Below are 27,777 nucleotides of genomic sequence, written 5' to 3'. Positions count from 1 at the left end.
GTTGTTTAAAGTTTAATTAAATTTTTCCCTGCAATAAAACTCAAAGCGTATTTGACTTTATCTTCCCCTTTAAAAGAAAAGGATACTCAACAAACAATCACATTCCTGATGAAGGGCTTATGCCCAAAACGTCAATTCTCCTGCTCCTCGGATGCTGCCTGACTTGCTGTGCTTTTCCAGCACCACACCCTCAAAACAATCCACCACAGCAAAGGCTTTGAAGATTTGTAGACAATGTGATATTTGATTTGAGGAAGGGTCAATATTATACTTATAGGTTAGCACCATGAATCTCAAATATATTTATTTAGGGAAAAGAAAGTCAAAACTTCAAGTGTGTTCAACATGCAACAAACTACATATGATAATTAGCAAACCAATTACTATTGAGGCTGAATTAATGGAGGTAAATTCTGAGGTTCAAGGACAGAAATAATGTTCACCTTCAGTGGGCAAGTTTACTAATATAAAGTCCATAAACTCAAAAGGAAGATTGCATTTTGTAAAACATGGCGAATTTACTTTGAAGGAACAGATGGAAAGAACGATCAAAAGTTAAAAGTAAGGCTCACAAGATATAAAATATACGCCAACAATCAGCATTTACTTAAAGATATCTTTAAGACCAATAAAATTCTTATAAATCACCAAACCCAACATTGGTAGCTTTAAAATTGAGAGTTTGGGGCACCAAGTTGCAGCTGTCTCTAAAACAGTCAAATAAGAAACCTGAACAGTGTTTATCTGTACTGCTGGTAAAACCAGTCATCTCCCCACATGGACAAGAGTTGCGTCTGTTATGAAGCTGAAGAGTCAATGCAGAACAACACACTTACAACATTCCATTGATCTGTGGATTCAATCATTAACTATTCTTTGGCAAGAAAATAAAAATTTAACAGCTCAATGGTTTATGCATATAGTTTTAATAGGTCACAATTTTACATACCATGCTTACACTGTAATCCATCAAAAAAAAAATCAGCTACACCAACAAAAGAGACAGACTTCACTTTTTAAATAACACATGCGCTAATGGGTTGGAAGACCTACTTCATACTCTATGTAAAGCACTGTCTTCATGCACAATCTGGAATCAATTGTCCTACAGGTGTAAAGTGAATCTGCCCTATTGTGGGTTCCATTATGTATAAGTTATCAAAATTACTTCCTTGACCATTATTATAAACAAAATGAATACTGTACTCTTATTTGACATATTTCTACAATAATCTGCAATACTGGGTAAGGAAGCTACTTTGCTGCTCGTATTACGAGCCATGTCTGAAGTGGGTTTTCTTTTAAGTAAAAATGCACCCATTTTACAATGTGCTTGGCACCTGAAATTAAAACTCAACATTATAAGGGAGTGCTGCTTACTGTTATGATGTAAATGAGAGGTGCAGTCATTTGCACAATCAAAACAGTTCTCAACAGACCAAAATTTAAACATTTGATCTTAATAAGGCAACTTTATAAAATGCCCACTTGAAATTTCATATACGTTATAAAATATCCACCTAAAATCTTAGCCCACACCACCCCTAGTGTTTTTTTAAGCATAAGTGCTTCCAAAGTGAGCACAAATAGCATCTTTTCTCAACAGTCAACTTTTTGATGACTAAAGAAGGATTTTATTTTTGCTCTTATCAATATATAGAGTTATGTCTTCGAAGCAAAGTAAATGAAGGTTTAAATTGCATGATCCTTTTCTGTCACTGTGCACTGATTCTTTGCAGCACACTGGGAACAGTTCCTTCATGTATTTTCTGAAAGACTGAAATCACAATTTAGTGTTACCTTTTAGTTCCCAACCTTTTAAGGTGAGAGGAAAAAGGATATAAATCAGGCTCTGCACCAACATTTAAATAACAAAAAAGTACCTAGGGGATTTGCTCCTCCTAAAATATATTCCAAATCTGCTTTATTAGTTCCTCTGTAAGGTGCACATCTTGCACTATTCAGGAAAGAAGGGAACGCTGATATTATGGTACTGTGGGCAATGGCGACCTTGCACTAGCGATTAGACAGCCATTTTCAGTGGACTGCTTTTTTTTTGAAAAAAAAAGGAGTACCAGAAATTGTCCCTTTCAAACTCATTAGAAACACATGGTACTGCACACCAACAATAAATACAGTACTAGAATAGAAAACATCAACTTTGCCAGAATCAGAGGATATTTAAAAAAAACATGTGCAGTTACTCTGAACAGTGTCATTTGATCCTATACCATTTAAAAAATCTCACACGTAGACAAAGTTAGTATGAGCTCTTGTCTGATCATTCCTACAAAGTGCAACGATGACAATGGCGAGGCTGATTGTATTACAGCAACGCACAGACATGGGTACGAGCATAATATGGCAGAGTAGTGGGAGCAGAGAAGCACTGGTCAGCAGCAGCGGACATTCTGTCGAAGCGGTGGCAGTTCTGGAGGAATTTCAGGCTCCGGTTGCAGTGATAAAATGCTGTTTGATAATTCGCGTCTGGGTATATCAGGTAACTGAAAATTAGAGTAGAGATTAACTAAAGATATTTCTGTAAGCTTTCCCAATCACTTACAAGAGAATCCAGGTAAAAGATTTACACAAAAACAGACATGTAAACTAATTTTGTACAATAAGAAACAAAGGAACTGCGGTTAATCATTTCACTTTAATTTTTAAGCTCTCATTCAACATTATGTTACAGCACAGAACGAGAGATAAGTTTAAAGCAAAGTGATATAAACAAAAGAGGATAAAATAGAATATGTTGTTGATAGGGCTAGACAAAGAATGACAGGAGGAAACTCTTGCGAAACAAACAATGGCTGGTAAACAGCTAATGTTGCAGAATATACTGATAAACAACTTGGATTAGACAGTGCACACTGTCTGATGTGTTGCAACAATTTTGGATACTGGCCATTGTCAAATATTAAGGATATTCACCTAGACTCACAAGGGCTAACATCCACTTGTGCCATGAATCTTCCAAAATGTGCATTTTGGAATTAGGTGTACAACCGTTACAAAAAGCACTCAATGTTTCTCAAAATTAAAAATACACAACACCAGGTTATGGTCCAACGGGTTCATTTGGAAGCACCATCTTTCAGAGCGCTGTTCCTTTATTAGGACAGCCACCCGATGGAGCAGTGCTCCGAAAGTTAGGGCTTCCCAATAAACCTGTTGGACTATAACCCGGTGTTGTGTGATTTTTAAACTTTGTACACCCCAGTCCAACACTGGCATCTCCAAAGCATATTTCTCAAAGGTTAACAATGACTTTTGCATTTAGCTAGCTGTGAAACAAACTGCAAACGTTATAAATCATGAAGCAATGCCCAAAGACAATGGGTCCTACTGATCCAATTTTACAGACTTGGGTAAGCTACAGCCCATGGCAGTAGGGGAAGGCATGTAAGGTGTGCCAGCAAATTCACTGTATACCAAGTGTGCATGGGGAACTGCTCATGGCGCCAGGCTGGTCAACATAGGGAGTGCTCCTCTGATCCGGAGTGCACAAGGTGCAGACGCATTTGTTAAAAGATTATTTATCAGATTACCGATGTTTTGATTTGGCTAGCATATGAATAGCCATTTCAAAACTTCAATATAATTTACACTCGAGTTTCAAAGCCCTTTAAGAAAAGTTAAGCATTATTTTACATAGCTTTGTTATCCCATTTTTCTAGCTTCTTAACTGTTCTCTATTGATGTCATGGGAGCTGGTAGTCCAGAATCTGAATCTGAGACCTTCAAGTCTATCTACATCGGCACAGTAGTAGATGAGTGCCTCCAGTTACTGGAATGGTTATATATCTATGATAAACATCTGAATCTGCATGTCAACCCTTTTCAAATTTCTACTCATTTATTATGTTACCAGGGACGTTGCACACTTGGAACAGACTGTAAATGAACTTGGCAGCATTTATATTAAAAACTGTTACAAGACATTTTTTAAAACGTTAGTTCTAGAAATGAGACATAGCCAGAGGATACAAATGACTGTCTGTCTTTTGATCTTTCCACTTTTTCTCACTGTTTCTATTGCTGTAGTTTTTGCAATACCATATTGTAGATTACAGTAAGGCAGCGTTTATATTATTGGTAGAACAAATTACCAAAGTGCTGAAAATCTGAAGTCAAGACAGAAAATGCTGAAAAAAACTCAGGTCAGGCAGCTGTGGAGGGAGGAGTGACAATGGAATTGAAAAGCTGGGGATCCAAATGTAGACATTAAACCAAGGAGATTTGGAAAAGAGGAACAATTTGGTTTCTGTTAGGACAGTATAATTGTAAAGATAACGGTTTTATGTTTACTGATTGGGAGATGATGGCCTAGGGGTTATTATCGCTAGAATATTAATCCAGAGACCTAGGTGTACTCAGGTTCAAATCCTGCCATGGTAGACTGTGAATTGGAATTCAATAAGAAAAATCTGGGACTAAGAATCCAATGATGACCATGAAACCATTGCTGATTGTCAGAAAACTCATCTAGTTCACCAATGTCCTTTACAGAAGCAAATCTGCCATCCTACCTAGTCTGGCCTTCATGCAATTCCAGATGAACAGCAATGTGGTTTACTCTCAAATGCCCTCTGGGTAATTAGGGATGGGCAATAAATACCGGCATAGCCAGTGTTGTCCGCACCTCATGAATTAATTTTTAAAAATTGTGCCAAAATGTATTTTTATTCTGATTGTTTGCCTCTTCAGCATTCACGGCTAATCCCCATAACCAAGATATAGGTCTCTGATTGTAAGTTCCTGCAGTCCTGCTGTGGATCCAATTTCTGCTTCTTTACTTATTCCAATGTTCCTACTGTTTGTTTTGTAGCAACTAATCACTCATTGCCGAAATTTCATTCATTGCCTAAATCTCCTTGCCTCTGCTTGTTGTTACATTTCCAACTTCTTTCAGTGAAAGACTATCAACCAGAACTCTGTTCATCTCTCTAGCATGTCACTTGACTTGCTGAGTAGTGTTCTATTCTCATTCCACAATATTTTGCTTTTAATGTGAATTCTTTTAAGTTGCTCATGTTTGTAGGATCACCAATGTAATATGACATTCCTGTAAGACAATACTGGAATTGATGCACTTTGAGCTGATATTTGTAATACAGCATTCTGAACTTTTAAAGTAACAAATTCGATTTTTTCAAATCATTTATAAAGATTGCAAGTGTTAGAGCAGTTCCTAATGTTAATTTTTTTTCTACAAATAAATGAGCTTGCCTTATTTAGAATGTCATCCACAAGCTTCAAAAAAATTTCATTGACATTATAGTTGTCCTTTGCACTGGCTTCACAAAAACGCATCCCAGTTACCTGCAGGGCAAACTAAAGAAGTAAAAGAATAAAGACATTTAGCAAAACATCTAAAGCCAGAGGTTTATTTTTGTTTTAAATTATCAAAAGTGGCAAAAGATCCATTTTAATTAGAAAAGACACTTCTACACCCAAATCTATTCTGACAAAAACAAAGAAAAGAAAAGATGGAATCCCAGAACAGTTTCTCTGCAATTTTACTTCACTTTGCTGGCAAACAGGTTAAGGCAGCTCTTTTAGAAAAATGGAATTGAAAATAACTGCATTATCTCTCCACTCCAATTCTACCAAGTTCCAACCATAGGTGGTGATGGTAAGCTGCTTATTTAAAATTACTGCAGCCTGTGTGGTGTTGCTACAGTGCTGTTAGGGAGTTCAGAATTTTGATCCAGCAACAAGAAGAAACTCAAACAGTTCCAAGTCAGGATGGTGTGTGACTCCAGGTAGATATTTGGAGGTGTACCCTAACCCATTCCCCCACCCCACTTCCCCAGATAATCTCTCCAACATTGCCTTGTACAGGGCAAATATGGAACCGGTCAAAAAGTTGCAGTAAAAAGCTGTGCGCGCGCACGCATGCAGGATTTGGGGGCGGGGCAGTGCTGGACTGGGTTTGGGGGGGGGGGGGGGGCGGCGCAGGGGTCGGATGGTGAGGTTCACAGGGTCTCACACGCTGTGTGCTGCTGCTAGTCTCCTGAACAGGAAGCAGACTTTAAAACCTGAGCCACAGAGGAAAGGCATTTAATCAATTAACCAAATAAATCGATTATCCGAACAAAACAGAGCCCATCCACCTCGCTCGGATAATTGAGGTTACCCAGTAAATCTTTCATGAACCCTTTCAAGTTTCACAACATCCTTCCGATAGGAAGACCAGAATTGCACGCAATATTCCAAAAGCAACCTAACCAACATCCTGAACAGCTGCTACATGACCTTCCAACCCCTATACTCAATGCTCTGACCATTAAAGGAAAGCATACTGAACGCCTCCTTCATTATTCTATCTACCTGCAACTCTACTTTCAAGGAGCTAAGGGAGCATCGCTCCCTTGGACCTTACCATTAAGTGTATAAATTCTAAGATTTGCTTTCCCAAAATGCAACATCTTGCATTTATCTAAATTAAACTCCACCTGCCATTTCTCACGATATCGCGTATGTTCATATCCAAATAATTGAGAATTGCTGATCAGACAGGAAACAGAGGCGGCTTTAAAAAAGTCTTTATTGGAATAGGTTGGTGATGATGATTGTGGGGATGAGGGGGGGGGTCTCAGCTATTCAAAACATAGATATCAACAACTTGGATGAGAGAATCAAATGCAATACTTCCAAGTTTGCTGATGACACAAAATTTAATGGTTTTGAGATTGTGGAGTAGAAGGAAAGAGGTTTTAAGACTATTTAGACAGATTGATTGAGTGAGCAAATGCATGGCAGAGCAGTAGAACACAGATAAGGGTAAAGTTCTCCATTTCAGTAGGAAAACAAAAATTACAGACTACTATGGTGATTGAGTAGGAAATTATGACAAAAAAGGTTCTGAAAATCCTTGTACACCAGTTACTGAAAGCAAGTAATTAGGAATAGAAATACGTTGGCCTTCATTGTAGGGAATTGGAGTACAGGAGTAAGGATGTCTTGCTATAGCTGCACAGGGCCTTGTTGAAACCACACTTAGAGGAGTATTGTGTGCAGTTTTGGCTGCTTTGTCCAAAAATGTACTTGACATACAGGGAGTGAAACAAAATTTCTAATTAGGGATGAGCAACAAATGACCATATTGTCAGTGATGCGCACATCCCGTGAATGAGTTTAAAAATATATATAAAACAGTTAATGGAAAGAAAGAGATGCAGAATATTAAAATCCAAGAATAGAAGAAGAGTACATGGATTCTGAAGGTAGATTTTGGATCATAGTTCAGAAATGCTTCTCACTAAATGCAATCTATTTACAGAAGAAACATCCAGGAAGTGTAGCTGAAAATCCAACAAATAAATCTTTCTGCAAGGATAGGAAATAAACAAAGCCAAATAGACTTCTTCTGCTGTAATTATCCTGTGATCTCTGAGCCCTATGTTAGTCTCTGAAAATTTTGTTGTCATTGACAATGGTAAGCACTAGAATTAACTCCTTGTGGATCCAGTCTGAGTAAGAGCTTTACAAGATACTTTATAACCAGGATTACATTAGGAAGTCACACTTCATAAGAGCAAGTAATATTTTTAGATCATTTCTTACCTTTTCTCCCTGTTGACGAGAGATTGCTCGATCAACCTCACAGTCTAACTTATTTCCCACTAATAGTAGCTCTGCATCTTCTGAAGCATACTGTGTATGACAAAACATTTGTAGAAAGTCAAATGTGGTGCAATATACAAGAGGACTGTACAAGTAATATGAATAGGCAGAAAGACTCAAAACAGTTTGTTGGACACCTTCAGTAATCTGCAAGAGTTCCAATGTCATATTATTCATTCATGGGCTCTGGACATCACTAGCTGGGCCACCACTAACTGCCCATCTCTAAGTGCCCTTCAGAAGGTGTGCTGGGCTGCCTTCTTGAACCACTGAAATCCATGCGTTGGTAGACCCATTGTAAAGAAGGGAGCTCCAGGATTCTGACCCAACAACTGTGTTGGGATGGCAAAAAGATTCAAAGTCAGGGTGGTATGTGATTTTATTTTCTATGTATCCAAAAGCCCTTGCCCTTCTGGACTGTAGAGTTCAGAAGTTCAGAAACTTTAAGGAGTCTTGTCAAATTGTTGCAGTACATTCTGCAGATGGAACACACTGTTGCTACTGGTTGTGGTGATGCAAATATTTGTGGAAGTCATGCGAATCAAACAGGCTTTGGCATGAATGGTGTCAAGCTATTTCAGATGAAGGTGAAGCTGGACTCAACCAGGAAAGTGGAAAATATTCTATCACACTCCTGACTTGTAGATGGTGACAGGCTTTGCGAATCAGGATTAGAGTCACCTTTGCTGAATTCATAGCTACTGACCTGCTGGCACAACACAGTATTTACAATAGCTGGCCAATTTCAATTTCTGGTCAATGATAACCTTCATGATGTTGAAAGTGGGGGAATTCAGTGATGGCAAGACCACTGAATGTAAAGGGACGATAGTTAGATTCTCTCTTGTTGGAAGTGACCATTATCTGACACTTGCGTGGCAGAAATGGAACTTGCCACTTATCAGCCAGGCCTAGATATCGTCCATTGCTCCATTTGTGCTTAGATTATTTCAGTATGTAAGGAATCACAAATGGTACTCAACACTGCACAGTGAACATCCTCACCTTTACCCCTATGATGGAGAGAAGATCATTGATGAAACAACTGAAAATAGTTGGACCATGGACACTACCCTGAGGAACTCCTGCTGAGATATCCTGTGGTTGAAAAGATTAACCTCGAACAATCAAAACCATCTTTTGTGCTCAGTATGACTCCAATAAGTGGAGTTTTCCTCCTCAAACTCCAGTTTTGCTAGATTTCTTAATGTCACACTTGGTCAAACGTTGATACTAAGGACAGTCACTGTCACTTCCTTTTTGAACTTTGTTCATTTGCCCATGTTTCGACCAAACCAAAATGAGGTTTGAATTAAGTGGGCCAGGCAGTACCCAAACTGAGCATCAGCGACCATACTATTATCAAATAATGCCACTTTTCATCACTTTGCTGATGAGTGAGAATAGACTGCTGAGCAGTAATTGGCTAGGTGAGATTTGTCCTTTTTTATTGTAGACAGGACGTAACTGAGAAATTTTCCACATTGTCTTCTTTTTTATCTGCACTTCAACCACTTGACCCGGGGATCTGGTTAGCTCTGTAGCCCAATACTGTTGGAACATACAGACAAAAGCCCATGCAGTATCATTGCTTTCCGTGGTTTCTTGCTCCCACGTCAATTGAATTGACTAGGCTGAAGACTGGAATCTGATTCGGAGGATCATCCACTTGGAATTTCTGACTTCAGCCCCGTCAATTGCACTTGTGTGCTCACCTCCCAAATCATTGTGGTTGTGGGTGTTTGTGGAGCTTCTTCCAGTGAGTTGATTGGTTGTCCACAACCATTCATAACTGCATGACTATTTCAATGCAGCTCTGACTGGTCTCGCACATTCTATCCTCTGCAAATTAGAGGTAATCAAAAACTCTGGCGCCTGTGAATTAACTGCAAAAACTCCTGCTCCCCTCTGTCTCCTTTTGTGGCTCAATGTCAATGTTTGATAATGCTCCTGTGAGAAGTGTTTTGGGATCTTCCATTAAAGGCTCTATATAAATATAAACTGTTGTTGCAAGTTTGGCATATAAAACTGCCAATTACTACTAAACTAGCATCAATTTCATTTGGCTTATAATGGTGGCTATTATGGGTTAAAACGTAGGATGTTTCTGCAATACAATGAAGGTTGGGTGGAGAATTGAAGAAAATGGAAAAGGGATGGCTTGGTATTGTGCAAACTATAATTTCCGTTTTGTAAGTAATATAGCAGTATGCTAACAACTTTCAGACATTCTTTCAAAAACATTTAGACTTTTTGCACTTGAACTTGAATCATTTGCTGCTCCCTCTCTTGTAATAATGATTGTGAAACCGCCAATCTGCAGGTTTACTGCAGATTGCTTGGGATATGAAAATTGAGAGCTCCAAATTGCAGACCATTTCCTCATAGCCAAATCATATGTCAAAAATCACACACAAGCCTTCCTTCTTTGAGAATGGTCAGCAGTGTCCTTAATTTAGAAATCTTCTATGGTTATGACAGTGCGGGTGAGTACTGCACCAGTCATTGTGTTATAAAAAGAGGCATTACATTAGGCAGCAAATATTACCCACTGCACTGTGCAAATGCAACTATGGTTACATCATAAAAACATTGGTGAAGATGCAACTAAACACTCAACTTCAGTCGTCCACTTGTAAAGGAAGAATTTTTTTGCCAATCCAGACTTAAGTAACACTCTGCCCTGTTATTTTTCCTTCAATATCAATTAAATCAAAGGAAAATATTACTGACAGTTTGGGATATATAGGTCTTGAAATGTTACAATGCATCTGGAATGACTATTGGATAGTTAAAAATAAATTAAATACTTACATTAAAAAAAATTAAAAATTGAAGCATCTTAAACCACTTTTCACCATTTATAAAATTTAGATGAACACTATGAAGAATGTGCGTAACAACATCTTCATTACCTTGTCAATCATTTTCATCCATTTTGGTACATCTTCAAAAGTTTCTTTTTTAGTAATGTCATACACTAAGACAATTCCCTTGGCACTCCTGTAATATGCTGAAGTAATACTGTTGAACCTCTCCTGCCCTGCAGTATCCCTGAAGAAAAAGTGATTTAAAAAATCAAAACAATTTACAGTCAAGTACGTCAAAGCAGAACATCCATTCTGGCTACATTATCCAGTTGGTTCATTTCTATCTGCCACCACCCTCATCAAAACATTTGAATTGGAGCTCTGCAGTCATGTCACTCGTTGAGAACTCGTCAACACAAAGGGTCTTGCAATCTTCTCACAATTAAGGTCCACAAGACTTCTGCTTTATTAAAATAATTTGGAAAGAACAATACTTTAAACAGATGTGTAGTAGTTGCTCAATGCCAGTTTGTTAAGAGCTTGAAGAATATATAAAACATTGCTGCAGATTATTAGCGACACATTTTCTTTAAATGAATCATTGCAAAACTGTTGGCTCATACTGTTCAACTTTAATAATGGCAGTGTAGTGTACCTACCCCTGGACCTGGAGGCCTAGGTTCATTGCCCACCTGCTCCAGAAGTGTGCAGTAACACCTCTGAATAGGTTGATTAGACAAAAAAAAAAGACTGCCAGAAAAGGAGCTCCAATGTTGCTCAATTAGTTTTGTTTAGGTTGACAACTGAAAAATCCAAATAAATTTATTAATTTCAGGGACCTTATTTTGACCTGGATGGGGTAGAAGGATAAACACAAGTGGTCAGTATTATCAAATAATAAAGTAGTACATTTTACCTCCATACGCTCCTGTAGATATAGTGCTATTATTTGCCAGCCTCTTGCAGCCAGATCTTAAGAGTCACACAGATGAGGGATGAGAACACATAGACAGTTAGAAATTAGACTACTGTTAACTGGAGACTATGGATAAATAAGGTATCTCACAGTGACGCAGCAATCTGAAGCCATGGTCTCGCTGGGAAGTATGAGGGGTAGGGGTGATTACAGAGTGTTAGTAAGCTTTTTATAACATCAAAAGAGATCATGACAACAAAGACAACTGACAACATACCATGTGTCACACAGATGATTTTATCTGCCAGAATATTTGTATTACTCATTCTCACTGATAGGGCGGTATGATGCCAGATGCCAATAGGGAAAAATGGAATCCTACGTACCACATATTAGTGCACAAAGCAGCAGCAGTCCTGCAGGTTTATTGGATACTTTGAGTTACACAAGGTCAAAGAAAATTTGGTAAAACACTCAACGTTGGAACAGGTGGTTTATACACTTCAGAGACAGACAGACAGTTCTTATTTTCTACTGTTTAGAAATATTTAACTTCTGAATACTGTTTACCCCGACAAAGAGGGAATTCTTTGTTCACAAAAATTGGGTTATATGATCATTTGAATGATGCAACTTTTAAGTAGGCTACAGATCAATACAAGGAATAAAGATATTACCTGAATTAACAGGAAGAAGTGGTACGAGCACAGATTATTTTACATTTTAAGAACTGGCAGTTTCGCATATTCATGATTTCTACTTACAATACCATGTGCTTCACAAACAGAAAGCAAATGAACAGAAAGCAAGTTGTGATAAAACAAGGGACAGTTTACAGGTTTGGTCTCACAGCGGCCAATTAGAGATGCAATCAAGGTGACTTGAAACCAAGGCACCCACTCTAGAGACTGAGGCTGAAATAACTGCTAAGGTCACAGACTAAGGAATGACAAGAATGTCAACCAAACACAGCAGCCTGTCCAAGATAAATTTGAGAGTTTGTTGCCTTGTTTCTAAAAAAAAACTTCTAAATATGTCCAGATAAAGCAGAATATTGAAGGAGGTGGAAATCAAATCTCAGTTTGACAATCTAGGTTGACCATCAAACAACAAATTTACTATAGTTACAGAAGCAACCTATTACAGTTAGAAGTCAAGTAGAAATTCATCTTCAATCAATTTTAAAATTGGTGATACTCCAATTGATTTCAAACATTTTTCAGGGTGTTTCAGATAATATATTGCCCCAATATATTACTGCACAGGCTGTCATCAGGAGTGGAAAACCAGCTGATACCAAGAATGAGAATGTAAGAGAATCTTCAATGAGGAGTAATGGAAGAGGAATATGAACGAGTCAATGGCTGGAAACGCGTAGGTCACTTACCAGATTTGTAATCTAATTTTCTTCCCTCTTAGTTCTATTGTTTTGATTTTAAAATCAACACCTATGAACAAAAATACAGTAAAAGGAAAAGGAGGAATAAGAAGCAAAAGCAAACAAAATACAATTTTCAACAGGATACATTGCTCTTTAATCAAAGAAAACAATCGTATCAGCACAGGAAAGGAGTGAAAACAAAGTTAGGCCAACCCATTGGGAGGCCATACTGTACCTAACTTTCGGTACATATGGTGGACAAAATGTGCACACTAACTTAGAGTACTGTATCACACAAATATTTTTGTCATTTTTTACTAACTACATATACCACTATGGTATCTTTAATGCAACCTCCCCTCCCCGCTGTGAAATACTGTAGTCATTTAAAGAATAGTCACGTGTCAGGGCTGAAACCAGGGAACTCTTATCTTCACCGATCTAAATTCTATCCAATTCTCACATGGCGCTGTTGTCGTCTGTACAGGATAATACGGTTTGAGTTTTTGCATTTACTTTAGATTTCAATATGCAGAATCAGTGGTGCACAATGAAAGTTTTATTTCCATGGTCTTTTGCAAACTTATCCCTTGCTATTTAAAAAATCTGATTTTAGCCACTTGCGCTTTGACCCTGATCCTGTTCCTCAACTACAATCAGTTGCTACTAATTTCTGCTTACCAATTTAAAAAAAGAATTTTTGATATGTAGCTCATGCCTAGTTGTTAATTGATTTTAGAGCTTCAGGTACAATTGCAAATGGTGGATACTCGGTGGAAAATAGTTACAGCATTCCGTGGAGCTAAATGAACACTGAAAAGTTTCATAACCAACAGAAACCCAGAACACAATGACATATACAGTAGTTAGAATTAAGCCAAGCCAAAAACATAATGGATTGAGTATTAAAGTGCACTTAAATATAGTTGTCATTTTAGGGAGCAACAAGTTCAAATTTTATATTTAAAGATTATAACCTGCATTTAGCACCCGTCACTGATAGAAAATAGAGAAGAAAATACTTGAATATTCTAATACCTTATTTGAAGTATAGGTAAATTAACATGGCAAAAAGTTGTTCGAAAATAATGTTTCCAAAATTGAAACACTTTAATGTCAAAATTATATTTATAAAAGCATGAAATTTAACTAAATATGGCATCAGGAATCTTAGAAACAGGGTCATGGGAAAACCCAAAATGATCAGATCCAAACTAACACACAGGAAAATGATTGCAGCTATGAAACACCAATCACCACAGTCCCAGAATATTTCTGCAGGAATTCCTGAGGACAGTGTTATCAGCACCAAGTTAACGTCAACATCCGGAAGTTCAACAATAATGACTAGACCGACACTGTCAATCTTATGGTTACACGACAGGGCATAGGCGGTATACTCTCACAAGTGATTCACTGCCTGACCTTGCAAGTTTCTCCAACAAGTCTCCAGTCAAGAATATGAAGAACATGTACAGCTGTAATATCATCCAACACAAAGCAGACTGTCTGATCAGGTCCTCTGCTCCTGAACCCGATAGCCCATTTTCTCAGTTGCTGTCACATTATTGTAGGACATACTATTTGCAGTGTGCACTGTCAACTCACCATGGTTACTTCAACAGCACACTATTAAAAAGGACAACAGGTTCAAAGTCCCAGGCACACCACGATCCTCAAGTTCTTCTAAGTTGCACACAGTCGTCATAAAAATAAGTATCATTCCTTTGTTGTTAGTCAAAAACACACAACATGCCTAGCATTTCCCATGTACCAAAAACATTTTTATAAACGTATCTTGCCTCAGAAAATAAATTAGAACCAATGGCATAAGTTAACACACAATGCATAATTCAGTTCAGCCATTGCCACACAGCCCATTACCACATGCATTGAAGAGCACATTACTGCCTGATGCAGCACAGCTGATTAAATGGTATAGCATAGCCGATTTGCATAAGATACCACATAGCTGACAGGCAGTGAGGTCAACATAGCTAGTAATGAAATATAACAAATCTGCCCAAGGGGTAACACCAATGGGCAAGGTACTAAATATCTTCTCTTTCTCACTAAACTCTCCCCAAAACTAAAAAGGTGCTTTGAAAGTTTAAGTCCTTTTAAGGAATTCAATGGATTCTCACTGCAGAAGACCACCTAGAGAAAGAGGCGTCAGATAATGACCACATTCGGCAGAGAGATGCTTCTTTGATTTACACACACTCCTTCACTTTTTGCCTCATCCTTATCCTAAAAACCTACGTTTTGGAAGAGGTACAGTGAGTACCACAAGTGAATGATTGTACGTGGAGGCCACAGGAAGTATTAACAGAGTGGAATTAAGTTCACTAAAATTTGTTGACTCACCTTGTCTTGGAAAATTATTTTATAACACAGTATTCTGCATTTACTATTTTCATTACCTAGCACAAAGGTGGCTGTGGTGTTCTAAGTCAATCTTCTCAACTACAGGACATCACATAAGGAGTTCTTCAGGTCAGTGTTCAAGGCTCAAGCATCTTCAGCTGTTGTATCAATGATGTTCTTTCCAACTCAAGGCCAGAGGTGGAACTGTCTACTGATGATTACACAATTTCCAGCACCGTTTATGTCTCCCCAGCTACTGAAGCAATCCACATCCAAATGCAGCAATAGCTGCACAACATGCAGAGGTTTAGGTTGAAAAAAGTGGGAAGCAACATTCATTCCACACAAGTGTCATGGAATTACTATTTCCAACAAGAGTAAAAAATAAAGTGTCCCTCAAAATTGAATGGCCTTACAATCTGCAAGTTCCCCTCCAAGCCCCACAAATTCCTGACGTGGAACTAACTTGACATTGCTTTTCACTGTTGCTGGGTCAAAATCCTGGAACTCACTTACGAACAGCACTGTTGGTTCACCAACACCACATGGACTGCAGAGGTTCAAAGTACCATGACTTTCTCTGGGGCAGAAAATGTGTTGCTGGAAAAGCGCAGCAGGTCAGGCAGCATCCAAGGAGCAGGAGAATCGACGTTTCGGGCTGAGGCCTTCTTCAGGAAAGGCTTGCCCATTTAGTACCTTGCCCATTCGGGCTCATGCCCGAAACGTCGATTCTCCTGCTCCTTGGATTCTGCCTGACCTGCTGCGCTTTTCCAGCAACACATTTTCAGCTCTGATCTCCAGCATCTGCAGTCCTCACTTTTTCCTTTCTCTGGGGCAGTTAGGGATGGCAATAAATTCTGGTGCAGCCAGTGAAGCCCAATGCTTACTAAGCTGGCACAACTAGATTCGTATATCTCATCTTCACAAAAGGTGACTAAACATACAATGTAATTTTCAAATCAGTATCTATTCTTAAAGCAAAGTTCATTTGGAAACAAAAATTGACATGCTAATTCCATTCTGAATGCTTTACGTTCAATGTAAACTAAAATTTATAAAAATGTATTTATGCTGTTCTAATTATAGCAGAGTAAAGTTATTTTTATCAAACCAAGCGCATTCAGAAGAAAAATTTCAAGCAATTGCAATCTTAATAAACTGGTGAAATGTCATGCCTAGCAGTAACCAGTTTGTTAATGTCTAAGGTCAGCAATTACAACAGAAAACTTGAGGGATTTCAATGACGAGACAGGGAAACACTATGGATGGAATTAAGTCACAGTAACATAGGGAAATGAAGCTTCAGTTGTAACAATTCTTGCTCAAACTACATCTTTAGTTCATGTTCTGAAGAAGGATCACTGGTCTCAAGTAGGAGAAGTGAGGACTGCAGATGCTGGAGAGTCAGAGTCGAAAGGTGTGGAGCTGAAAAAGCACAGCAGATCAGGTAGCATCAGAGGAGGAGAGTCGATGTTTCAGATATAAACCCTTCACCGTCAACTCTCCTACTCCTTGAATGCTGCCTGACCTGCTGTGCTTTTCCAGCCTCACACTTTGTCACTGAACTCAAATGTTAACCCTGCTTTTTCTCCATAGATGCTGAGATTGTCCAGAAATCTTTGATTCAGATTTCCATCACCTTCAGTTTGTTTTGTTTAGTACTATGTTTGGTTTTCATGTTGAGCACAGGAAAGATGTTTTAGCCCTACAAGGTTCACCACAAGCTGAGAGTCTAAAGGCTTACTTTGTGGAGACAGGTATCATAAACTTTACTTGTATTTGAGTTGAGTTTGAATGGTTGAAGGGGTGTTTAATTGACGTACTTAAAATAATAAAGGGATTAAACAGGCTAACCCACTTCCACTGATGAGGAAATCACAACCAAGCATACACAATTTAAATGAATGAGATTTTCAAGATTGAGATGAACAGTTTGCACTTCATTTATACAAATTATTTGGATAAGAAAACAGGTATGGTTAGTAAGTTTGCAGATGACAGCAAAATTGGTGGTATAGTGGACAGTGAAGAGGGTTATCCAAGATTCCAAAGAGATTTTGATCAATTGGGTCAATGGGCAGAGGGGTTGCAGATGGAGTTTAGATTAGATTACAGATTAGATTACCTACAGTATGGAAACAGGGCCTTCGGCCAAACTTTAATTTGGGCAAATGTGAGATATTGCATTTTGGTAAAACTGGAATGTAGGAGATTGAAGGGTGACCTTATGGAGGTTTATAAAATCACGAGGGGCATGGATAAGGTGAACAGCAAAGGTCATTTCTCTAAGGCGGGCAAGTTCAAAACTAGGGGGCATTTTTTAAGGTAAGAGGAGAAAGATTTAAAAATGACATAAGGGGCAACTTTTTTTTAAAAACACAGACTGGTTAGTGTGGGGTATGCGCTGCCAGAGGAAGTAGTGAACGCAGGTACAGTTTCAACATTTAAAAGACATTTGGATAAGTACATGAATGGAAAGGTTTGGAGAAATATAGGTCAAACACAGGCAGGTGGGTCTAGTTTAGGAATATAGTCGGCATGGACTATTAGGACCAAAGGATCTGTTTCCATGTTGTATAACTCCACTAATGTATAAATAGTCTGTATGCTTAGTTATCTCAAGTGGAAAAGTTTGAGGAACTGAAGTTGGTGCTGAAGTAATTTTTATTTTAAAACCATATATTGAGGTTCTGTCGGACTTTTCTATCATAACTCTAAGATCCATGCACATATTACTCCTGTACTTGCTGATCTACACTGGCTTTGATTTTGAAGTTCCCACACTTCTGTTGCAATCCCTGCATGGTCTCACCCCTCTAGTTTAAACACTCTCAAGTCATACAACTCACGAAAACCTATGCATTCTTCTAACTCTGAAGATCTGTACACCCTATTCAACTGTCTCAGCCCCATTTACCTCCTTAAATATGTCTGCTTCTCTATTTTCTTTTGATATGCTCAAAATCCAGCTCTTAATCACCTATAACAAAACCTCATTTGTCTTCAGCTACACTTTTGTCCGATCAGTCTTGTGGAGCACCTTAGGATATTGTAATTATTGCCATATCATTTTGCATCAACCTCCTGCATTAGTATTTTCGTATTCACGCAACAGTAATGCCTAGGTGGTCAAGTCACCTGATCATACACCAGGTAACAGTCACTTTCAAATCCTGGATTTTCATCATTACTTGATATTGAGATCAATAATTTCAACTGCAGTTCCATTTCATCAGACAGCAGGTACTAATTATGGCTCTTGTGGGTCCAGGCAGCTGTAAATGCCTTATTTTGTTTTTCATTTGTTTTATTGCTACTTCTCTTTCCTCACATCATAATCACATTGGTATTTTACCACTACTGTTTTCCACCTTTATGTACCTCATACTTTTCTCGACCTTCACCCCTCTCCTGGTGTAAAATGGCTACTTTCATTAGACATTTGTTGAATCAGAATTAATCTATTCTTTTTATTTATTCATTTATGGGATGTGGGCATTGCTGGTTCAGCCAACATTTCTTGCTCATCCCTCGTGGCTGTAGCCTTGAATCGCTACAATACAACTGAGTGGCTTGCTTGGCCATTTCAGATGGAGGTTAAAACTTAACCACATGACAAATGATATGGAATCATGTGTGGACCAAACCAAATAAAGATAACAGATCTTCCTTCCCCAAAGTGCAGTAATTAGAGACTTGCTTTTAAATTTCAAAAATATCAGTAGCCAATATCAAACGTATGACCTTGTAAGTTTGCACTTGGGTATCAACCTATTGATTGTTAATGGATAGCTTATCAAATAACTTTCCTATGCTGGATTCATTGCCACTTTTGTTGACATTTGTCTGAGGTGCAGACAGGTGGGATGAAATTTGACAAGTTTCAATTTCTAGAGAGCTTTTCTCAACTGTATCTCTATGCAAAACCTTGATTAAAACAACTCCATCCTGGTCCAAACCAAATCCCACCCAATAGATGTCATATATTGATATCAGATACAGCAAACAATTTCTTTTCCAGTAGCCTGTCAGTGCAGAACCATTGCTGCTACATGAGATGCTAAGTCTAAAATACATACGTGGCATAACTCCAGATCTTGAGTACTGGATGAGCTAGCTTCTCAAACTTCAACTCAGCTCTGGAAGTCAGATGATCCGAGAAGCTGAAGTTCAGGTGGCCCTAGTGATGGATTGACAAAGCAGCCGGAAGCTGATCTGCTATACAACAAACCCAAGGGTCATTGAGCTGATAAGTCACTTTCCTCACAACTGGGCCCATCAATAGTTGGAACAGCAGAGAAGTGCAAACATATGTACTCTTCAAGTCAACATATGATGCTTCTACATACCAAAACCAACTTCTGACCCCTTTCCATTCTTTATTTGTTGATACTCTAAATCTTATTGATAAGAACACCTTTGATTAACAAAAGGGATGTACAACACTTAACTACTAACAACACATTTCAGTAAATCAACTTTTAGCACTGATCTGATTATTGTCATACACTTTCAAATGTGAAAAATTAAAGCTCACTTAACCAGTAAGTCATTTATTCTTTTAATCCTTCATTCTTTTCAACTGTATTTACCAAAACTAGGCAAGTTCCACATAAATCTACATTGACCTGCATAAACTGCACACAGTGTAGTTTCCAAATCTAACTTCTTTTCTCATTGTGGTTTGATTGTAGACCTGAAAAAATTCAGTTGGAGTAATCTGATAAAGGGTGCGCAACCTGAAACATTTAATGTTTCTATCTACAGACATCTGAGAATTCGCATCTTGTTTTTTTTTCCCCCCGATTTCAAGCATTCTATTAGATTTAGGTTTCAAACTTTCTCACCTAGTAGTCATAAAATCAACTTCACAGTCATGGTAGGGTCCTGAGGAGAGTTGTCACATTGTCATGGACAAGCTTGCCATAAAAGTTAAAGCTTTTAACTGGAGTAAGGCAAATTTTAATGGTATGAAACAAAAACTTTCAGGAGGCTGATTGGAGTAGACTGTTTGCAGGTAAAAGGACATCTGACAAATGAGAGGCATTCAAGAGTTCAGAGGCATTTTGATCCTGTTGGAGTGAAAGGTAAGGCTGGTAAGATTAAGGAACAATGGATGAATAAAGATATTGAGGTTCTAGTCAAAAATAAAAGAGAATCATGTTTTAGATATAGATAACTTGGTTCAATTGAATTTCTTAAACAATATAAAGAATGTAAGGGCATTCTTCAAGAGAAATTAGTACGGCTAAGAGGGGATCTGAGATAGCATTGGCAGATAAGGTTAAAGATCAAAGTTTGTGAAAAGATTTGTAGCTCGGGTGCTCGTTGCTGTGGTTCTGTTCGCCGAGCTGGGAATTTGTGTTGCAGACATTGCGTCCCCTGTTTAGGTGACATCCTCAGTGCTTGGGAGCCTCCTGTGAAGCGCTTCTGTGATCTTTCCTCCGGCATTTGTAGTGGTTTGAATCTGCCGCTTCCAGTTGTCAGTTCCAGCTGTCCGCTGCAGTGGCCGGTATTATTGGGTCCAGGTCGATGTGCTTATTGATTGAATCTGTGGATGAGTGCCATGCTTCTAGGAATTCCCTGGCTGTTCTCTGTTTGGCTTGTCCTATAATAGTAATGTTGTCCCAGTCGAATTCATGTTGCTTAGTCATCTGCGTGTGTGGCTACTAAGGATAGCTGGTCGTGTCGTTTCGTGGCTAGTTGGTGTTCATGGATGCGGATCGTTAGCTGTCTTCCTGTTTGTCCTATGTAGTGTTTTGTGCAGTCCTTGCATGGGATTTTGTACACTACATTGGTTTTGCTCATGCTGGGTATCGGGTCCTTCGTTCTGGTGAGTTGTTATCTGAGAGTGGCTGTTGGTTTGTGTGCTGTTATGAGTCCTAGTGGTCACAGTTTGTCAATGCTCTTGATGTATGGTAGTGTGGCCAGTCCTTTGGGTTGTGGCTAGTCCTCGTTCCATTGTCTTTCCCTTAGGCATCTGTTGATGAAATTGCGCGGGTATCCGTTTTTGGCGAATACATTGTATAGGTGTTCTTCTTCCTCGTTTTGCAGTTCTGGTGTACTGCAGTATGTTGTGGCCCTTTTGAATAGTGTCTTGATGCAACTTCTTGTGTGTGTGTTGGGGTGGTTGCTTTCGTAGTTCAGGACTTGGTCTGTGTGTGTGGCTTTCCTGTATACCTTGGTGGTGAATTCTCCGTTAGGTGTTCTCTGTACCATCACGTCTAGGAATGGGAGTTGGTTGTCCTTTTCTTCCTCTCTAGTGAGTCGGATTCCTGTGAGTGTGGCGTTGATGATCCAGTGTGTGTTCTCTATTTCTGTGTTTTTAATGATTACAAAGGTGTCATCCACATATCTGACCCAGAGTTTGGGTTGAATTTGCGGTAAGACTGTTTGTTCCAATCTTTGCATTACCGCTTCTACTATGAGTCCAGAGATAGAGAACACACACTGGATTATCAACGCCACACTCACAGGAATCCGATTCACTAGAGAGGAAGAAAAGGACAACCAACTCCCATTCCTAGACGTGATGGTACAGAGAACACCTAACGGAGAATTCACCATCAAGGTATACAGGAAAGCCACACACACAGACAAAGTCCTGAACTACGAAAGCAACCACCCCAACACACACAAAAGAAGTTGCATCAAGACACTAGTCAAAAGGGCCACAACACACTGCAGTACACCAGAACTGCAAAAAGAGGAAGAAGAACACCTATACAATGTATTCGCCAAAAACGGATACCCGTGCAATTTCATCAACAGATGCCTAAGGGAAAGACAACGGAATGAGGACATGCCACAACCCAAAGGACTGGCCACACTACCATACATCAAGAGCATTTCCGAACCAACAGCCAGACTACTGCGACCACTAGGACTCATAACAGCACACAAACCAACAGCCACTCTCAGAAAACAACTCACCAGAACGAAGGACCCGATACCCAGCATGAGCAAAACCAATGTAGTGTACAAAATCCCATGCAAGGACTGCACAAAGCACTACATAGGACAAACAGGAAGACAGCTAACGATCCGCATCCATGAACACCAACTAGCCACGAAACGACAAGACCAGCTCTCCTTAGAAGCCACACACGCAGATGACAAGCGACATGAATTTGACTGGGACAACACTACTATTATAGGACAAGCCAAACAGAACAGCCAGGGAATTCCTAGAAGCATGGCACTCATCCACAGATTCAATCAATAAGCACACCGACCTGGACCCAATATACCGGCCACTGCAACGGACAGCTGGAACTGACAACCGGAAGCGGCAGATTCAAACCACTACAAATGCCGGAGGAAAGATCACAGAAGCGTTTCACAGGAGGGTCCCAAGCACTGAGGATGTCACTGAGACAGGGGACGAAACGTCTGCAACACAAATTCCCAGCTCGGCGAACAGAACCACAACAAGGTTAAAGATAAACCAAACAGATTCCACAAATATGTTAAGAGCAAGAGGATAACTAAAGAGAGGGTCGGGCCTCTTAAAGAACAAGGAGGTTGTTTGTGTTGAACCCAGGAGACGGCAGAGATATTCAATTAATATTTTGCATTAGTTTTTACTGTGGAGAAAGAAATGGAGTCTAGACAATGCAGAGAAATAAACTTTGATGTTTTAAAAAGTTCACATTACAGAAGAGGGGGCTTGGCAGGTCTTAGAGAACATAAAAGGTGAATACATTTCTGGGACCTGATCTAATGTATCCCAGAATGTTGTGGGAAGAAAGAGAGGAAATTATGAGACGCCTTGCAAAAATATTTGCATCGTCTATAACTATAGGTGGGATGCCTGATGACTGGAAGGTGGCTAATGTTGTACCTTTGTTTAAGAAAGGTGGCAAGGAGAAACCAAGTAATTACAGACCTGTGAGTCTGACTTAGTTGTGGGTAGATTATTGGAGGTGATTATAAAAGATAGGATTTATGGACATTTAGAGGGGCAAAAATTAGTAAGGATAGTCAGCATGGTTTTGCTCGAGGAACATCAGGTTTCACAAACTTGACTTGAGTGTTTTTGAGGAAGTTACCAAAAAGATTGATGCTGGCAGAGCAGCAGACATTGTTTATTTAGATTTTTGTAAAGCCTTTGACAAGGTTCCACATGGTAGACTAATCAGTAAAGTTAGGTCACATGGAATTCAGGGTGAGCTTGCCAATTGGATACATAGTTGGCTTAATGGCAGGAGGGGGGGGTTCTGGATTAGTGGTGCTGGAAGAGCACAGCAGTTCAGGCAGCATCCAAGGAGTAGCGAAATCGATGTTTTGGGCAAAAGCCCTTAATGGCAGGAGACTGAGTAATAGTGGAGCGTTACTTTTCTGACTGGAGGCCTATGACCAGTGGTGTTCCACAGGGAACAGTTCTGGGTCCTCTTTTATTTATCATTTACATAAATGATTTGGATGAGAATATAGAAGATATGGTTAGTAAGTTTGCAGACGACACGAAAATTGGTGGCATAATAAACAGTGAAGAAGGTTTTTTAAGATTACAAAGGGATTATACAATCAAATGGGTCAATGGGCTGAAAACTGGCAGATGCAGTTCAATCTGGAAAAACAGACGGTATTGCATTTTGGTAGAACAAAAAAGGATAGGGATTATACAGTTAATGGTAGCCTTGGGTCGTGTTGTAGAACAGATTGAGCTTGGGGTTCAGGTGCATAATTCTTTGAAATTTATGTCACATATAGACAGGATCATTAAAAAGGAGTTTGGCACACTTGCCTTCATGGAGAAAGTGAGGACTGCAGATGCTGGAGATCAGAGCTGAAAAATGTGTTGCTGGAAAAACGCAGCAGGTCAGGCAACGTCCAAGGAGCAGGAGAATTGACGTTTCGGGCATAAGCCCTTCTTCAGGAAGAAGGGCTTATGCCCGAAACTCGATTCTCTTGCTCCTTGGATGCTGCCTGACCTGCTGCGCTTTTCCAGCAACACATTTTTCAACACTTGCCTTCATTGCTCAGTCCTTACAGTATAGGAGTTGGGAAGTCATGCTGAGGTTGTACAGGATATTGGTGAGGTTTCTTCTGGAATGTGTGTCCAGTTCTGGTCCATTTACAAGAAGGATATTATCAAGCTGGTGAGGAGATTTACCAGCATGTTGCTGGGTATGGAGGATTTTAGTCATAAAGAAAGGCTGGGACTTCTTTCACTGGAGCACAGGAGGTTGACCTTACAGAAGTCTATAAAATAATGAGAGGTATGGATAGAGTTAATGGTAGTTGTCTTTTCCCTAGGATGGGGGATTTCGAGACTAGGTATCACATTTTTCAGGTGTGAGGAGAGAGATTTAAAAAAGACACAGAGGCAATTTTTTTTAAAATCACAGAAGTGATTAGTGTGTGGAAGGAACATCCTGAGAATGTGGTGGATGTGGATACAATTATAACTTAAAAAAACATTTGGATAGATACTTGAATAGGAAAGATTTAGAGAGATATGGGACAGGAGCAGGCAGGTGGGGCTAGTTTAGTTTGGGATTATGTTCGGCATGCTCGGATGGGACTAGATTGGGTTGGGATATCTGGTTGGCATGGATGGGTTGGACTGAAGGGTCTGTTTCCATGCTGTACATCTCTATGTCAGACCTATGGGCTCAGGTACATAGTTCTAAGAAAGTTTAATCACAGGTGGAAAGGGTGGTAAAGGCATTTGGCATGCTTGCTTTCATTGCTCATACCATAGAGTATTGGAGTTAGGATATCATGATGCTGTTGTACAGGACATTGGTGAGGCCACTTTTGGAGTACTTTGCACAGTTCTGGCTACCCTGCTAATAGGAAGGATATTATTAAATTACCGAGGATGCTGAAAAGATTTACAATGATTTACCGGGATTGGAGAGTTTGAGTTACAAGGAGAGGCTGTGGCATTTTTCACTGGAGTGAAGGATGTTTAGGATTTATAAAATCATGAGGGGCATAGATGAAGGTGAAAAGCAAAGATTTCTTCTGTAGTGTAGGAGAGTTCAAAACTAAAGGGCACGTTTTTAATGTAACAGGAAAAGATCTAAAAGGAACCTGAATGGCAAATATTTCACAGAGGGTGGTTCATGAGAGGAATGAACTGCCAGAGGAAGTGATAGATGCAGGTACAGTTATAACATTTAAAAAGACATTTGTACAGGTACATGAATGGGAAAGGTTTACAGGGACATGCGCCAAACACAGGCAAATGGGAATACTTTAGTTTGGGAAACTTGGTTGGTATTGTCAAGTTGGACTGAAGGGTCTGTTTCCGTGCTGTACAACGCTACCTTTCTTTAAAAAAATAGACTTGGTAATAGGGAAAGAGGAGAACTTCCAAATGGCAGAATTAGTGTTTATGACTCAAAATCATGACAAAAATACCCATGTCAAATTACTCAAAATATAAACATGTTAGAACTTCACATGAATGCTGATAGATGCTCAACAACAGGTCGCATTCACCCAGTACCTTTAACGAAGTAAAGCATACCAAGGTATTTTTGAGGAGCATTATATATATATTATATAAAAAAATTTTTAAAAAATCAGACACTGAGCTACAGTAGGAGACATGAGTGTCAATGCTCGGTCAACGTTTTTAGGACCAAAAACAGAAATTGCTGGAGCGTTTGAAGATAGGAAAAGCAAAGAGAGTAGCAAGGAAATGCCAGAGTGTATAGCCTCAGCAGGGGTCAACAGAGGGACTAAAATCAAGTTGAGATAGACGTGTGTCATAAGGAAGGGAAAGAAGTCATTCTGCATTAACTGCTACTCCCTGCTCATATACAAACGCTAGTGTCACTACTAAATGAAGAAAACAGATCCCAAATCAAAGTATGTGTTGATCCTCTCCTGTTGCTGCATCACATACACCTTGCAGACAAACTCAGGGCAATATCAGACTGTTGTACAGGTTCAAAATAACAAGGATGGTTAAAACAAACACTCACTTCCCTGCTACCCAAGCACTTCTGGAAATCAGGTTCCCTGAAGAATTGGTGGAGATGATCCTTAACAGAAGTGGGGTGTGGGGGACTTGGTCCTGGGCACCAGACGGCAGGAGGTCTAGGGGCATGAGGATATTGAGATAGAGGTCCTAGACAGTTAGCATCAAGGAGAAGGTGTCCTGGGAGAGTATGGAGACCTGTTGGAAAGTGAGGGTCCTGAGGAAGAATGTGGCCTGAGGAAACGAAGGTCTAGGTGAGAGGGGTTGCTCTGAACACTGCGGGTCCCGGACACTGGGTGCCCTGGGTGGACCGAGGGAAAGAGTTATTCCTGGGGTGGGGTGACCTCGGGAATGGGTTGACCCGAGATGGGGAGAAAGAAGGCGAAAGTGAAGTGTGGGTTGGGTGTCCGAGGTAAAGAGGAAGGGGATGGGGGTTACCCGGGGAAAGAAGACGGTCCCGTAAGGAGAGGTGGTCTTTGGCGGAGAATGGGTTCCTAGGGAGAGGAGTGGTTTCTCGCCCCCCTCCGCAGTCCCACACCTACCGACAGTGGATTTGCAGGCCTCGCTGAAGGTGTCATCCGTGAAGCGCTCCATCAGGCTCGTCTTGCCCACTCCCCGGCTGCCGATGATGATAACCTGCAGCTTGTAGTCGGCGGGCCGAGGCGGCTGCCTCCTGCGCCGGGAGCTGGCGGGACTGGGTTTCGGGGAGGCCCCGCCGGCAACCGGCAGGCTGTTGGCCGAAAGGGACCGGGAATTGGAGCTCAGACCTTCCCCTCCGCCGCCGGGCCCTCGCCTCTTGGCTCCGGCTGTCCGATCCATCGGCCTTCGCTGTCCCTCCTCCGATCCGTTACGGTCGCCCGTTCCCTTCCGCCAACAACACTCCGCCGTCCGGAGAACCAGCTCTGACTCCTCCAGTATCCCACATGGCACTGCGAGGGCCGCCTGACGTCACGGCACATGCAGCCCCTGAGCTGCAGCACCGCAGTGAATCGCTAGGGCGGCGCTGCGACAGGCCCGAAGGTAGCAGCAAGATTCACGCGCTCATTGCACCCGATTTTCACTCAGGAAATGATTTGCATTTGTGTTGGCTGACTTCATAAGTACTTTAATGTACTTAAACATCACAAACCACTTCTCGATAGACCCCAAGACACTTTAAAAAAAGTACAATTTGACACCCCAAAAGTTCCTGAAGAAGGGCTTATGCCCGAAACGTCGATTCTCCTGCTCCTCGGATGCTGCCTGGCCTGCTGTGTTTTTCCAGCACCACATTTTTCAACACCCCAAAGTTAGGTCAAAGTATCTTAAAATTTGGTAAAAACAAGGACTGGAAACCAGAGTCTAGATTAGTGTGGTGCTGGAAAAGCACAGCAGGTCAGGCAGCGACCGAGGAGCAGGAGAATCGACGTTTCGGGCAAAAGCCCTTCATCAGGTATAGAGGACAGAGGTCAGAATTAGAATAGTGTGGACGCCAACAATATACATCCCATCCATTGCTTTCCATTCTTACCTATTTCCGCCAGTACTGTATGTTATCCAGGTTCATGGTTGGCAATCTAATGAGTCAATCATAGCATCTTACCTCAAACCAGAGAAGGCTTATGTTTTGCTTTATGCTCCAGTTTCATGATCACTCTACACAATCCTCTGCAATTTTCATGGCATCACATGAAAATTTTCTTCACTTGTGTTTCATTCCTGGCAAATAGCTAACTAGATGCAATACAGATGA

At 40.1% G+C, this 27,777-nt stretch overlaps 1 protein-coding gene across 1 annotated transcript; it reads right to left on the bottom strand.

The window, feature by feature from the left end:
* Positions 1–905: 905 nt before the first annotated feature.
* rab12 (RAB12, member RAS oncogene family) lies at positions 906–26,946 on the bottom strand. The gene is made up of 6 exons (XM_043687779.2): positions 26,588–26,946; positions 12,746–12,806; positions 10,548–10,686; positions 7,573–7,662; positions 5,233–5,337; positions 906–2,504 (listed from the first exon to the last, which is right to left on the bottom strand). The coding sequence occupies exons 1-6, from the start codon at positions 26,862–26,864 to the stop codon at positions 2,394–2,396; spliced, it is 783 nt and encodes a 260-aa protein (XP_043543714.1). The 5' UTR covers positions 26,865–26,946; the 3' UTR covers positions 906–2,393.
* Between the last annotated feature and the right edge of the window lie 831 nt (positions 26,947–27,777).

This window comes from Chiloscyllium plagiosum, unplaced genomic scaffold (genome assembly GCF_037043375.1).
Source record: "Chiloscyllium plagiosum isolate Xiang-an unplaced genomic scaffold, Cpla_swu_hap1 HiC_scaffold_4, whole genome shotgun sequence".
Classification (NCBI taxonomy): domain Eukaryota; kingdom Metazoa; phylum Chordata; class Chondrichthyes; order Orectolobiformes; family Hemiscylliidae; genus Chiloscyllium; species Chiloscyllium plagiosum.
This window is presented reverse-complemented; position numbering and strand designations above follow the sequence as displayed.

Coding starts and splice junctions, on each gene's coding strand:
- rab12 (XM_043687779.2), bottom strand. CDS start 26,864: ATGGATCGGACAGCCGGAGCCAAGAGGCGAGGGCCCGGCGGCGGAGGG. Junction 7,663..10,547: donor GGATGAAAATGATTGACAAG/GTAATGAAGATG, acceptor TGTCATACACAG/TATGCTTCAGAAGATGCAGA. Junction 2,505..5,232: donor TGGATGACATTCTAAATAAG/GCAAGCTCATTT, acceptor TCTAATTTTCAG/TTACCTGATATACCCAGACG.